The following is a 14,139-nucleotide window of genomic DNA, read 5'->3' as shown; positions in this document are numbered from 1 at the left end:
TTGTTGGGAATATGTCTGTAAAACTTTGCTTTATTTTTGAAATGTTTTTCTACGTTTCCTCCAGCAACTTTCATAAGCTCATAAGTTCAAAAAAAATCTTAAGAATTGAAGATTCCTTTTTATGTGTACAATTCATTCATTTACTCTTGTGGTACTGGGGATTCAACATAGGCTGACAAATTGCTAGTTCGTAACTCCTCACCAACCAACTTGCATCCTCAACCCAATGTCCTTTTTTAGGACACAAATGATATCAAAGTGTAAGGAAAAAATATCGTGACACAAGTTTTCAGATACAAAGAACTCTTTTTAAGACCGTCCCTTCCTTCTCAGCAGAAAAAAAGCAAAAACAGTTAGGGTCCCCCATGCCATGACTCAGACTACAGCTGAGGCCCCACTAAACCCAGTAAGCGCTGTTTACGCACTGTTTGCTGTGAGGGGCCAAGGCAGCTTGTGAACAAAAGGAAACCACAGAGCATGCAGCTGGCTGTGCAGCTTCGGGTCTTAAGAACTTGGAACTGGAATGGTTTTCCCTCGGCTGACCATTGTCTAACGCTATTTTCAGATGTTACCACAGGGAGAGAACACACCAGAGAGGCCTCTTAAGCTGCTGGCATTTTTACACCATCACACAACTTTCCTAAAGATAACAACAATACAAATGCCAGGGCGCCGGATCGGCCCTGGGCTGCTGGGAATGCACAACCACTTTCTTCAGCACTTGAAGAGGGGTTATTTTAAATAAAACTAAACACAGTTACCATATGAACCAGCAATTTCATTTTAGTCACTTATTTCAGGACCCATACAAAGGTGAAAGGAGGAAACTGACTCCCCAAAGTTGTCCTCTGATTGCCACTTGAGCACCGTGGTGTGAACACCCCACATGCACAGCATGCACATACACAAAAATAAATTCAAAGTCATGCTGGCTGTGGTAACATATGCCCTTAATTCCAGTGCTCAAGAGACAGATCCAGGCGGATATGAGTTCAAGACCAGCCTGGTGTACATAAGAGAGACCATGTATCAAAAAACAAACAAAAAACCAAAAAAATACTCTAAGAAACCAGGCTTACTTTGGTGCAATGGCATACAGCTTTAATCCCAGCACTCCAGGAGGCAGAGGCAGACAGATCTCTGAGTCTACAAAGTGAGTCCAGGACAGCCAAGGCTACACAGAGAAGCCCTGTCTCAAAAAGCAAAAACAAAAGAAAACAAAAACCAATACCAGTAACAACAAAAAGAAACAAACCAGGCTTGAGGTCCAAGCCTATAATCCCAACTACTCTGAAGGCTGAGACAGGAGGATCAGAAGGTCAGGGGCTAGAATTCTGAGCTGTTATTGTAATGAATATTCATATTCGGGGGACGCTTGTCAATTTATAGTCTGGGAAGCATAATCTGAGGTGTATTAAACGATCCTGCTTCTTAGAGTAACATTTGGCGCTGTTTGTGTTTCAGAACTCAGCTATCCCTATACTCTTCAGCCTGCAGCGCGTCCTCCTCATCCTCGGCTTTTTCTTCACCGGCCTCCTGCCCTTCGTGCCCATTCGAGAACAGTTCTTTGAAATCCCAATGCCTTCTATCATCCTGAAGTAAGTCCCTATGCTCTCTGCCATTGCCCACTACAGAATGGCTTGTGACCGGCCACCCCTGCCGCCCTGGGTTAACTGTTTGGTGCTGGGGACGGACTGCAGGCCTCTCACATGCCAGCCGTGGCCACCCCCAGCTCCTGCCCGGCCTTGCCTGTGGCTAGCCTAAACTCCAGGCTGGGCTTCCTCGCCGAGGTGATCTGGTGACTCAGCGAGGTGAATGAGTTTTTGCCCATGGTTTTCTTCTGCTCCCTCTTGCATCCAAGTGCCTCCTTCTCAGCTGCCCACTGTTTGCCTGCCACCATGAAGCCCGTGCAGGAAGCGAACCAGATACCAATGCTGTGCTTTTGTGCTTCTAGAACTGAGACCTTTTTTTTTTTTTTTTTTTTTTGGTAGAGAACCCAGCCTTGGCTGGGCTCGGTGGCACATGCCTTTAATCCTGGCACTCGGGCGGCAGAGGCAGGTGGATCAATGTGAGTTTGAGGCCAGCCTGGTCTACAAAGTAAGTCCAGGACAGCCAGGGCTACACAGAAAAATCCTACCTTGAAAAGCAAAAACAAAACAAAACAACAGAACCCAGCCTCAGTCTTTTTTTTTTTTTTTTTTTTTGGTTGGTTTTTTGGTTTTTTGAAACAGGGTTTCTCTGTGTACAGCTTTGGCTGTCCTAGACTTACTTTGTAGACCAGGCTGGCCTGGAACTCACAGAGGTCCCACCTACCTCTGCCTTCCGAGTGCTGGGATTAAAGGTATGCCCCACCACGACTGCCTCCCAGATAGTTTATTATAACTACAGAAAAGCAGAGTAAAGCAAATATCAGTGGAAACAATAGACTTTCCTGCCCCTAGCTGAGGGTTGACAGCCTCAGGGAGAGGGCAAGCTTTCCTAGTTGGTGAAGCCTCTGCTACCTTGCTGCTGTTCTAGTCAGTAACCTCACAACCACCCATGCTCCTGTAAGGACCCTAACTAAACTGAGTTTAAAGACAGAGGGGGCATGAACATGACGGGTCCTATTGGAAAGAAAAAAATGGCTCAGAGGGAGTGGGATAAAAAGAGCAGTGGGGGTTTGCTACAATCAAAGTGTACACATGTATAACATGTTTAAGGAAAACAATTCTTTTTAATAATTAATGATTCTTTTTTTGCCGCGTAGTTGGTGGCGCATGCCTTTAATCTCAGCACTCAGGAAGCAGAGGCAGGTGGATTGCTGTGAGTTTGGGGCCAGCCTGGTCTACAAAAGGAGTCTAAGGTAGCCAAGGCTACACAGAGAAACCTTGCCTCGAAAAACCCGGAAAAAAAAAAATCCTGATATCATAAACTTCTTAATTACATCGTATCGTCTTTGTATATGTGTGGGCGGGGCCAGAGGCTAAGTAAGCTCTGGTATTGTTCCTCCTGAGCTATCCACCTTGTTAGGTTTTTTTGTTTGTTTGTTTGTTTTTTAAGATATTTATTTACAGCAAATTTTTTTTTTATTTACTTACTATAGATGGCTGTGAGCCACCATGTGGTTGCTGGGAATTAAACTCAGGACCTCTGGAAGAGCAGCCAGTGCTCTCAACCACTGAACCATCTCTCCAGCCCCCCACCTTATTTTTTGAGACAGGATCTTTTCTCAGCTGGGACCCTGGGCTCACCAATTAGGCTAGGCTGGGTGGCGAGCGTGCCCCAGGGATCTGCTGGTCTCCGCCATCACCCTGCACATCAGGCTGCCCAGTTTCATTCAGCATGGGTCTGGGGATCAGGCTCGGATAAGCACTGTTCTGTCTGAGCCACCCCTCAACCCCATCACCCCCTCCAACCAAGTTTTTCTTACATTTATTTATTGTGTGTATACATGAGTGTCCCCTTGTGTGCCACCGCACACACGCAGCAGTCAGTTCTCTCCTGCCATGTGGACCCAGGAGACCCAACTCAGGTCATCAGAGGTGGCAGCAAGCCCCTGAGCTGTCTGGGTGGCCCATGCTCAGATTCCTGTGCTTAGCTCCTGCTCTTGGTCACTTTCACTGTTTGAGTTTCTTGGTGATCTTTTTATTTTTTTTATCAGTTCTCAGTTGTATTTGTTAAAAGTCTTCATGGACATTTCATAGAAAAAGAAACAACTGAGCTGGGTGGTGGTCCACACCTTTAATCCCAGCACTTGGGAGGCAGAGGCAGGCAGATCTCTGTGAGTCCGGATCTCTGTGAGTTCAAGGCCAGCCTGGTCTACAAAGTGAGTGCAGGACAGCCAAGGCTACACAGAGAAACCCTGTCTCGAAGAAAAAGAAAAAAGAAAGAACAACTGAAATACCTTTTTGTATACACACACACACACACACACACACACACACACACACACACACACACACACTCACTCATACACACACCTCACTAGTGTGGCCATTTGACTTCACACTTAGGGCAGTCCTATTACCTGGCCTCTAGAGTGTTGGGATTTCAGGCATGTGCCATCCCACCTTCCTCAGAAAACATTTGTCTACAAAAAGAAACTGTTTTCATTTGCTGTATTAAATGATTCTAACCATTTATTACTGAAGCGTTTAGCTTTCTCTTGTCTAGAATAGAGTACCATGTCCTCTAGATAGCTCTGTGCACTCTTTAGAGAAGTGAATCTATTGAAATACAAACATAGCAAGCACAGACACTGTGGCATTGGTCTTACCTCTAAAGAGTGATTACGAGGGCTAAGAGACAGCTCGCTCGGTTGGTAAAAGGTCTACTGTGCAAGCATGATATGATAAGCCTAGGACACCAGGTCTCTGGGAAATTAATTTTTCCTTAGTTTTATTTAGCTTTGTATGGCTTTAGTAAAAGCTAGCTTATGCCCAGTAGAGACAGAACCAAATTCCTGTTCTTTTTAAATTAATTAATTTGTTTACTTATACATTTATTTATTTAGAGACAGGGTCCCACTATGTAGCTCTCACTATTGTGGAACTCACTATGAGGACCAGACTGACTGAAACTCACAGAGATCCTCCTGCCTCTGCCTCCCACCCTATGTATAGGCTCTGTTTTCAGTTGGATTTACCTTGTTTGTCACACTGATACAGCCCTGTGTTCCTAATTCATACTTCAGCCTTTGACTTCTCTAGGTTAAAAGAACCACACACTATGTCCAAAGGTCACAAGTTTCTCATCTGGCTTTCTGATACGTAAGTACTTTACTACTGTGGCGATCTCTATATATTTTAAGATTAGTTTTTTTTATGAGAAAAAAGAGAGAGAGAGAGAGAGAATGTGTGTGGACGTGCATGTCTGCATGTATGTCTGTGTACTACATGCATACTTTGTGCCTGAGGAGGCCAGGAGAGAGCATTGGATCCCTTGTACCTGATGGAGTCACAGCCGCCTGATGTGGGTGATTGCAAAAGTAGCAAATGCTCAGCTGGGCGTGGTGGCACACGCCTTTAATCTTAGCACAGATCTCTGTGAGATTGTGGCCAGCCTGGACTACAGAACTCGCTGTGAGTTCAACGCCAGCCTGGTCCACAGACAGAGTTCAGGACAGCCAAGGCTACACAGAGAAACCCTGTCTCCAAAAAGCAAACAAACAAACAAAAAAAGAAAGAAAAAAAAAGTAGCAAGTGCTCTTAACTACCAAGCCATTTCTACCTCTCCCAAAGAGTGTGGTGTGTGTGTGTGTGTGTGTGTGTGTGTGTGTGTGTGTGTGCGCGCGTTTGTGTGTTTGTGCGTGTGTGTGTGTGTGTATATGTGTTTATTCCGAGACAGGGTATTTATTTATTTAATTTATTTTTGTTTTTCAAGACTGAGTTTCTTTATATATCCTTGGCTGTCCTGGACTCACTTTGTAGACCAGGCTGGCCTCGAACTCACAGTGATCCGCCTGCCTCTGCCTCCCTGAGGTCTGGGGTTAAAGACGTGCGCCCAGCTTGCCCTATTGATTTTTAATTTATTCTCTCATATATTACATCATGACTACAGTTTCCCCCTCCCTACCCCCAGGACTCCCCAGTTCATTTATTTTTTTTATGTGCATTAGTGTTTTGCCTGCCTGCATGTTCCCCTGGAACTGGAGTTACAAACAGTTGTGAGCTGCCAGGTGGATGCTGGGAATTGAACCTGGGTCCTTTCACGGAACGGCCAGTACTCTTAACCACTGAGCCATTTCTCTAGTCCTTCCATGCCTGGCTTTTTTTTTTTTTTTTAATTTTTTTTTTAAATAAATCTATTTTGTGTGCAGTGGGGAGTGTGTGTCTAGTGCTGTGAAGTGTGGAAGTCAGAGCACTACTTTGAGGCGTTGCTCCTCTTTTCTCACAGTAGGATGCCAGGGGATGGAACTTATGGCAGGCTTGTGCAAGCCCTTTTACCTCCTAAGCCAACTCATTAGCCCTGGAGCTATATTTATTGGATGCTACACTTGGAACATGCAGTCCATCCACATGTCATTTGTAGCCAGGACTTATGTGCCTACTGCACAGCTGGATCCCAGTAACCTACCTGAGCCGGCCCTACTAGTCACAAAACCTTAGTGGGAACCTAGAGAAAGAACCTCTTCTACTTTCCTGAGTAAACCATGTTCATGCGTCTACCCAGTCACTTATCTGATGGACTCAGGGCTGTGTAGCTGGTTACTAGCAAGGGCGTAAAAACTAACCCTTCCCTCTGCTTCCTTGCTGTTTCCACAGACCCACAGCTCAACATGCTCAAAAGAACTGTGTGGACACCCTGTCAATACAGGGTGCACAGAAGTGGGTGTTGCCTGCTGGCACATCTCTCTGAAATATTTACGCCGAAACCTTCTGCAAATGTTGGGTTTCATTTTAGATCAAAACAACAAAGTGTGTCGCATTTTTGTTTTCAAGTGGAGCCCTAAATGCTTAAATATGTTACTACTCTAAAAGGCAGCCTCTTGTTATTTAGTGTCTCTTTCAAAGAGTCTTAGAAAATTAGTTTTCTCTTTTCTGTATGTCACAGGGGTCCATTCTTTTTTTGCATTTTAATCTTGGTTTAATTTCTAGTTTGCAAGAATACATTTTAATTGGTGTTAAAGTTCATGGTTGCCATGGGTGTGGTGGCGTTCGCCTTTGATACCAGCACTTGGGGAGGCAGAGGCAAGTGGATCTCTGTGAGTTCGAGGCCAGCCTGGTCTACAAAGCAAGTCCAGAACAGCCAGGACTACAAGAGAAACCCTGTTTTGAACCCCCCACCCCCACCCCAAAAGTTCATGATTGCTAGATTGTCTTATATAATCACTGTAATACATATGAATGGATAGCTTAATCTGTAGGGGCTGTTGGGAGGGCACAGAGTTTGATGTCACGCAGTTGAAAGCTGCCTGTAACTACAGCTGCAAGGGTTCTGACACCCTCTTCTGGTCTCTCTGTGCACCTGCACTCAAGTGTTCACATACCTGTCTACACAGACAACGCACATATAGACATAATTTAAAGTAAAAAAAATTTTTTAGTTTGTAATTTTCACCGGTCATGGTAGTGCACACCTTTAATCCCAGCACTTGGGAGGCAGAGGCAGGCGGATCACTGTGAGTTCGAGGCCAGCCTGGTCTACAAAGCAAGTCCAGGACAGCCAAGGCTAACACAGAGAGACCCTGTCTCAGAAAAAAAAAATGTAATTTTCCAGTCTTACTAGTTTCCATCTTGCTGAAGTAAATACAAGTGTTTAGAACTGGAAAATGATTTTTCATAGATACAGAATATTACATACAGACATACAAAACCTCAGGAGGCAGAGGCAGGTGAATCACTGTGAGTTCGAAGCCAGCCTGGCCTACACAGTGAGTCTAGGATAGCAAAGGCTACACTGAGAGACCCTGTCTCGAAACAAACAAAAAAAGACATACAAACCCACATGTACACGAGCTAAGATGGCACAGAGCTTCGCCTGCATTTCCTGCCTTATTTGATTTGGAGAGTTGGGAGCAGGAACAAGGGCTTCTAGCTCGTTCTTACTCTCATTCTGGCTCCTGCAGGCAAAGTGAGAAGCCTCCGCTTGACTGAGGTGCTGCTGCGGGAGAATGGTCTTGTGAGCATTCAGTGGCAGTCTGAGAGCAGGCTCTGGATGGCCAGCAGCCAGACGTTAGGAAGACTCGTCCAGCTGGGTGCGGTGGCCTTTCACCCCTGGAAAAGCAGGTGTCTGCTGCTCAGAGACAAGATAGGTCAGCTAGGGCTACGTAGTGAGACTGTTTAAAAAAAAAAAAGAAACAAAGAAGGAAAGGTAATTAATTTATTACAGTCATATGGCTTGACAGGGATTGCTGAAGCACTGGTATTAAATTAGTGACCTCTAAACTCTGTAACTGACAGAGAAGACGACTAAAAGTTAATTCTAGTCCCAGTGAAGATGTGCCTGAATCTACCGTCTTCTGTCCCTCTAGCTTACTAATGCGGAAAGCTTTGTTTGACCACCTCACCGCCCGGGGCATCCAAGTAAGTCTGGGCACTGATGCATTTTGACGCAGCCCCGCTCACCATTTAATACAGGCCACAGCACAGGGGTTAACTCTGTCTGAGCTGCGACTTTGATGCTACAATTATAATGAGGACTGACTGTATGCTCTTCCTTGCACAGATCATTAGCTGGATTTTTATGTAAATGAGGGCAGCTGAAGTCAGAGGGGCGGGCCGTGCATGTGTAATGAGAGGGGCGGGCCATGCGTGTGTAATGAGAGGGCGGGACGTGCATGTGTAATGAGAAACCAAGGCCTTCCCGAGGTTCTTTGTCAGTGCGCTGCAGTCAGGGTGGGCAGATGTAAAGGCATTTTCTGTTTGACGTTTGCACTTCTTACACCTCCACTTCCAGGTATACGTTTGGGTTTTAAATGAAGAACACGAGTACAAAAGGGCTTTTGACTTGGGAGCCACTGGAGTGATGACGGACTACCCGACAAAGCTTAAGGACTTCCTAAATAATTTTTCAGCATAAAAAAAAAAAAAAAGTACTCCAAATCATTCACAGGAGACACGACATGAAAAGATCGGAAGAAAGGTGCGTCGCCATGGTTTCCTTGAGAGTTCCAGAATGGTAAAAGGTTTAACTAGTCCAGTTTTTATTACCTCATTTCTAAGTCTGTATGGGAATGTAAAAACTTCTGTATACTATATATTTATTTCCAACAATATTGATATTTTACACTGGCGACTTGTTTAGAAAGATAACTGGCTGTGAGATCATTGATCAAGACGTCTGTACATGATGCCGTATTGTAAATCTAAAATCAAAGACTGGAGGCCAAATTGAAACAAGGCCCACCATAGTAAAAGAAGATGGCCGAGCTGCGCATGCTGACGCGAGCCTAAGATACAGCCCGAGGCCAGAGAGTCATGAATTGGAGGCCAGCTTGGGCTACATAGTGAAACCCTGTCTTTCATTTTTTTTTTTTTTTTTTAAATAAAAGAAGAAGAAAATTATTGTAGGCCATCACAGCCTTTTGAGTTGTCTGGTTGTTTCTAGGTGCATTTTAGTTAACGGGACGATACAGTGGAAGAAGAGCCTGAAAATAGATGTTTATAGTTACCTGGCGGGGCCTACGCTGTTGACAGAAGGCAAATTCAAGTAAATAAGTTTGTTAGTTACTCAGAAACGAAATCTGTGGGCCGAGGCAGACTTCTGGGTTGTGCTTGTTAATGGGGACATTCTGTCTGGAGTCTTTTTTCAGGTGTGTGACAATGCTATCATGTCTATTTTTTTTTTTTTTAAATATCTTTAAAAATAGACTTTATAATTGTAAAATAAGGCAAGATCCAATTAGTCGTGTTCTTATATTTTCCTCTGAAGAAATGCACAGTTCTTTAAGGCTTGACTAGGCTGTGTGAAGGTTTATCTGGATTGGAAGTGACATGCTACTCCCGTAATGACGGAGCTGGTGGGAGTGCAGCACGGCTGCGGGCGTCTTTAGCGCTAGCCGCCTGCTCCTGGTCCTGAGGAATTCACTCCTCTGAGGGTCAAATCGGGACAGACTTACCCAGCATTACACACCACTTCCTCTACCTTCCGATGTGACTTCATGCAAATCTGTCTCTATCCTTTTTGATTGATTTTCATGGTCTCAGATTGGGACATACGTAGAACACAGACTAACAAACGCCTCTTGCCTCAATCCCGGCGCTCATGTGGGCTCTGCTATGAAGGGCAGCCTTACTCTGCCGTCTGTCCCGTCTGTTGCTTTGTTGTCTAAACTGTAATAAAGTTTTCCAAGAACAAAAAGAGGGCCTTGATTTTCTTTTAGGCTTGTAATTCCAGTGTGTTTCATACAGTTTGTTCAATCAATGAGGTAATTAATCAATAAGTGAGTAAAATTGAGATTTCTCACTAGCATGAAGAAAATAGAGGAAAGCTGGCTGAGGTGGTGGTACACGCCTTTAATCCCAAAAAGACAGTGGCAGGCAGATCTCTGGGTGGTTGAGGCCAGCCTGGTCTACAAAGAGAGTTCCAGGACAGCCAGGGTTATTACACAGGGAAACCCTGTCTCAAAAAACAAACAAGCCGAGCATGGTGGCGCACGCCTTAATCCCAGCACTTGGGAGGCAGGGGCAGGCGGATCGCTGTGAGTTCGAGGCCAGCCTGGTCTACAAAGTGAGTCCAGGATGGTCAACGCTACACAGAGAAACCCTGTCTTGAAAAACCAAAAAAATAAAAAAAATAAAAAAATAAAAAGAAAAAAGAAAGGAAAACAGAATTATAATAAGGAAGTTACTTCTTGGTATTTGGACAAACGACTTGTGTAAGCCAATCTTCTAGAGCAGAGGAGCTTTTGTATTATAAATTTTTATTTTAGTTCTTTTTATTTTCAGGACAGGGTTTCTCTGTGTCGCCCTGGCTGTCCTGGAACTCACTCTGTAGATGAGGCTGGCCTCAGACTTAGAGATCTGCCTATCTTCTACCTCTCAAGTGCTGAAAATAAAGGTTTGTGTCACCTGCCCCCGGCTTTAATTCTAGTTCTTAGAGATCATTTTAGTCTTATTTATTTTATCTTTAATGTCTCATTTTTGTAGCCCAGGCTGGACTCACTTTGTAATCCTGGCTGGCTGGCCTCGAACTCACAGAGATCCACCTGCCTCCCGAGTACCCGGCCCCCCCCCCCCCCCCCCCCCCCCCGTGTGTGTGTGTGTGTGTGTGTGTGTGTGTGTGTGTGTGTGTGTGTTTGCATGATTTACGTGTATGAGCACACATGCTGGTCAAAGGACAACTTTGTCGAGTTGGTTTTGTCCTTCCACCTTTAAGCAGGTTCCAGGGATCAAATTCAGGATGTCCTGTGTACTGGCCAAGCCACCTCACAGGCCTTGCCTCGGCCTCTTGAGTGACAACTACAGGCCTGCACCTCCAGGCTAGGCTGATCCATACATACCCCATACTGAACACTGGACCCAGGGCCTTTTTTTTTTTGGTTTTTTGAGACAGGGTCTCTCCGTATAACCTTGACTGTCCTGGACTTGGCTACCGTTGTATTTCTAACCCCCTCTTCATTTTGTTTTTATTTTCTTTTTGCAACTAAATTACTCAGGCTGCCCTGAACTCACTCTACAGCTTGGTTAGGTTTTGAACTTTTAGTCTTCCTCCCTCAGCCTTCCCATTGTTGAGATTACAAGAGTTACAGTCCTAGGCTACCATGTCCAGCAGCTGATCTTTATTATGTGTATTTGGTTTTGGTTTGGTTTTTCGAGACAGGGTTTCTCTGTGTAGCCTTGGCCGTCCTGGACTCACTTTGTAGACCAGGCTGGCCTCGAACTCACAGCGATCCGCCTGCCTCTGCCTCCCGAGTGCTGGGATTAAAGGCCTGCGCCGCCACACCCAGCTTGAACATCATTTCTTAAAACACAGTTACCATTTTGGTTAATTTCTACTGACTGACACAAAACATGTGCTAGTTTTACAATATGACCTGCCTCACAGCCATTCATAATTTCAGTTCCAGAGGATCCAGCGCTCTCTCCTGGCCTTTCAGGCCACCAGACATGTGCATGGTATATACACACACAGAGAAAATAAACAAGACAATTTTCTTGTTTTAAATCATGCTAGGCTAGCTGATGACTTGGGGCTGAGGAGATGACTCAGTGAGTAAAAGCTTGCTCTGCAAGGGTAGAGACCACAGTGGAGATGACCAGTGGCCTTGTACATGCCAGGTGGGCATGGTGGCCCTCCTTTAATCCCAACCTCGGAGATGGGCTTTCCAGAACAAGCAACCGCAGTGGGCGCTCATAGGCTTCAAACAAGAGTCACCTCTTCAGTATATAGAACAGAGAGTGATAGAGGAAGAGACGGGATGCCAACCTCTGACCTCCACCCACAGGAGCACCTGTAGATACGCATGGACATCACACACGCATACTATCTATGACAGAAGAGCTGACTCATTACCAGATAGCAGCTGAATGTGCTCTCCTGTTGTAATCGCACGTTGGGAAGGCAGGCGGGCGTCATGGCGTGTTTGTAGTCCCAGTATGAGGCAGAGATAAATCATTCAGTCTTAGGTACAAGAGCCTTTTTTTTTTTTTTTTTTCTTGGTTTTTGTTTTTCAAGACAGGGTTTCTCTATGTAGCCCTGGCTGTCCTGGACTCACTATGTAGACCAAGTGCTAGGATTAAAGGTGTACACCACCACACCCAGCCAAGAGACTTCTCTTAAAAAACAAAAATAAAAATGTGGCCTGTCACAGAGCACACACCTTTAATCCCAGCACTTGAGGGGCAGAGGCAGGTGGATCACTGTAAGCTGGAGGCCGGCTTGGTCTACATAGCAGGTCTTGGACAGCTAGAACTACATAATAGAGAGACCTGTCTCAAGAAAACCCAAACAGAAGCCCAAGATGATGATGATCACTGAGGAAAGAGGTATTTTTATGGGCAAAGCCTGGTGACTTGAGTTCTAGCCCTCAAATCCACACTAAGGTAGAAGGAGAGACCTGACTCTACAAAGTTGTTCTCTGACCTCCACGTAAATGCTGTGGCACACATGTGCACCCCACACACACACGTATACATGCACACAGGCACGTACCCTAAGCAGTTCAGTCACACTGAACGGTCCTGCCTAGAACTGCAATGTGAGTTTTCCCCAGAGGAGTGTACCAAAGAAAGAATAAATAAAAAGGGAATCTGCCGTAGATAGGAGTGAAATGCCAAATCCTGGACGGGTTTGTTCTCAGCCTTATGAGGTAGTACATGCCTGTAATTCCAGTACTTACAAAACAGTTCTGAGATTGGCTCAAGGCCAGTCTGGATTATGCAATGCCCCCCAGACAACCCAGAGCTACATGACTCTTTCAAAAAACAAAGACGCCTCAATTCTTTGTTTCAATGTGTGGCCACCCTTAAAGTATGAGCCCTGGTGTCTATGTGGAAGTCAGAGGGCACGCTCTAGGAATTGGCCGTCCTAGGCACTGAACTCAGGTTATCAGGCCAGAGGCAGGCACCTTTACTCCGAGTGACTCATCCCAGGCAGCTATTATACTCTTGAACTCACAGAAACTGTGATTACCTGCACAAGCCTGGGCCCGTCAGCGCCCAGTCACGCAAGGGGAGGGACTCGTGGGGGCCCCAGCACTCCCTTAGGGTTTATACCAGCCAGTGGTTGATGGGGGACATTTTCTCTAGTGATTTAGCCACTAGGAGGGTGCCTCTTCCTCTTTTGTTTTCAAACTTGCTTTGTAGACCAGGCTGGCCTCGAACTCACAGAGATCTGCCTGCCTCTACCTCCCAAGTGCTGGGATTAAAGGCATATGCCAGCACACTCAGCAAGACTGCCGCTTCTCGTAAACAAGGCCTAATAAATCTCACTGGGACACACACACACACACACACACACACACACACACATATGCAAGCAGGCACTTATGCAAATAGGGGGTGGAGCTAATTGGGAGGAAATTACCAGGAGTGGGAGAGGGACAATAGAGGATAACTGAATATGATCAAAACACACTATACTGTATTAAATTTATTATGTATAATTAATATATGCAAATACAACATTACTTACAAGGAGCAGTGTTAATTCTTTTCCTTTTTTTGGTGTCCAAACATTAAAAAGAAAAAAGAAAAAGAAATCACAAGCCAGACATGGTGACAAACACCTTTAGTCTCAGCACTGGGGAGGCAGAGGCAGGCAAATTAAGTTCAAGGCCAGCCTGGTCTACATATCAAGTTCCAGGCTAGCCAAATTTAACATGGTAAAAACTTGTCTCAAATAACAACAACAAATTCCAGTTCCTCTTTAAAAATCAAAAGAAAATAGTATAATTCAGAGGCGAAACAAATTTTAAAAATCAGTTCAGCTTGGCGTAGTATATGCCTGTAATCTCAACACTTTGGAGCTAGGACAGGGCTCATGAGTTCCAGAGATCAGCCTGGGTTATGTAACAAGATTGTTTTAGGAAAACAAGCATCAATATACTCGACTGATAGCAACAAAAGAAAAGAGTTGATCACTGAAATTAAGAGAATAGGTTCTGGAGCCGGGCGTGGTGGCGCACGCCTGTAATCCCAGCACTCGGGAGGCAGAGGCAGGCGGATCGCTGTGAGTTCGAGGCCAGTCTGGTCTACAAAGCGAGTCCAGGACAGCCAA

General features: G+C 45.1%; 1 protein-coding gene across 1 annotated transcript in view; it reads left to right on the top strand.

Annotated features, from left to right (window-relative positions):
* The window catches only part of Gdpd1 (glycerophosphodiester phosphodiesterase domain containing 1), a 34,851-nt gene extending 26,215 nt beyond the window's left edge, over positions 1-8,636 (top strand). The window contains exons 7-10 of the mRNA XM_051158222.1: positions 1,465-1,598; positions 4,689-4,748; positions 7,952-8,003; positions 8,377-8,636. Of these exons, the coding sequence (XP_051014179.1) occupies positions 1,465-1,598; positions 4,689-4,748; positions 7,952-8,003; positions 8,377-8,499 (369 nt within the window). The 3' untranslated portion in view covers positions 8,500-8,636. The remainder of the gene's footprint in view (positions 1-1,464; positions 1,599-4,688; positions 4,749-7,951; positions 8,004-8,376) is intronic.
* The last annotated feature ends 5,503 nt before the right edge of the window (positions 8,637-14,139 follow it).

The sequence above is a fragment of the Acomys russatus genome, chromosome 16, assembly GCF_903995435.1.
Source record: "Acomys russatus chromosome 16, mAcoRus1.1, whole genome shotgun sequence".
In the NCBI taxonomy this organism is placed as follows: domain Eukaryota; kingdom Metazoa; phylum Chordata; class Mammalia; order Rodentia; family Muridae; genus Acomys; species Acomys russatus.
Note: the sequence above shows the minus strand (reverse complement) of the source record. Positions and strands in the feature narration are given on the sequence as shown.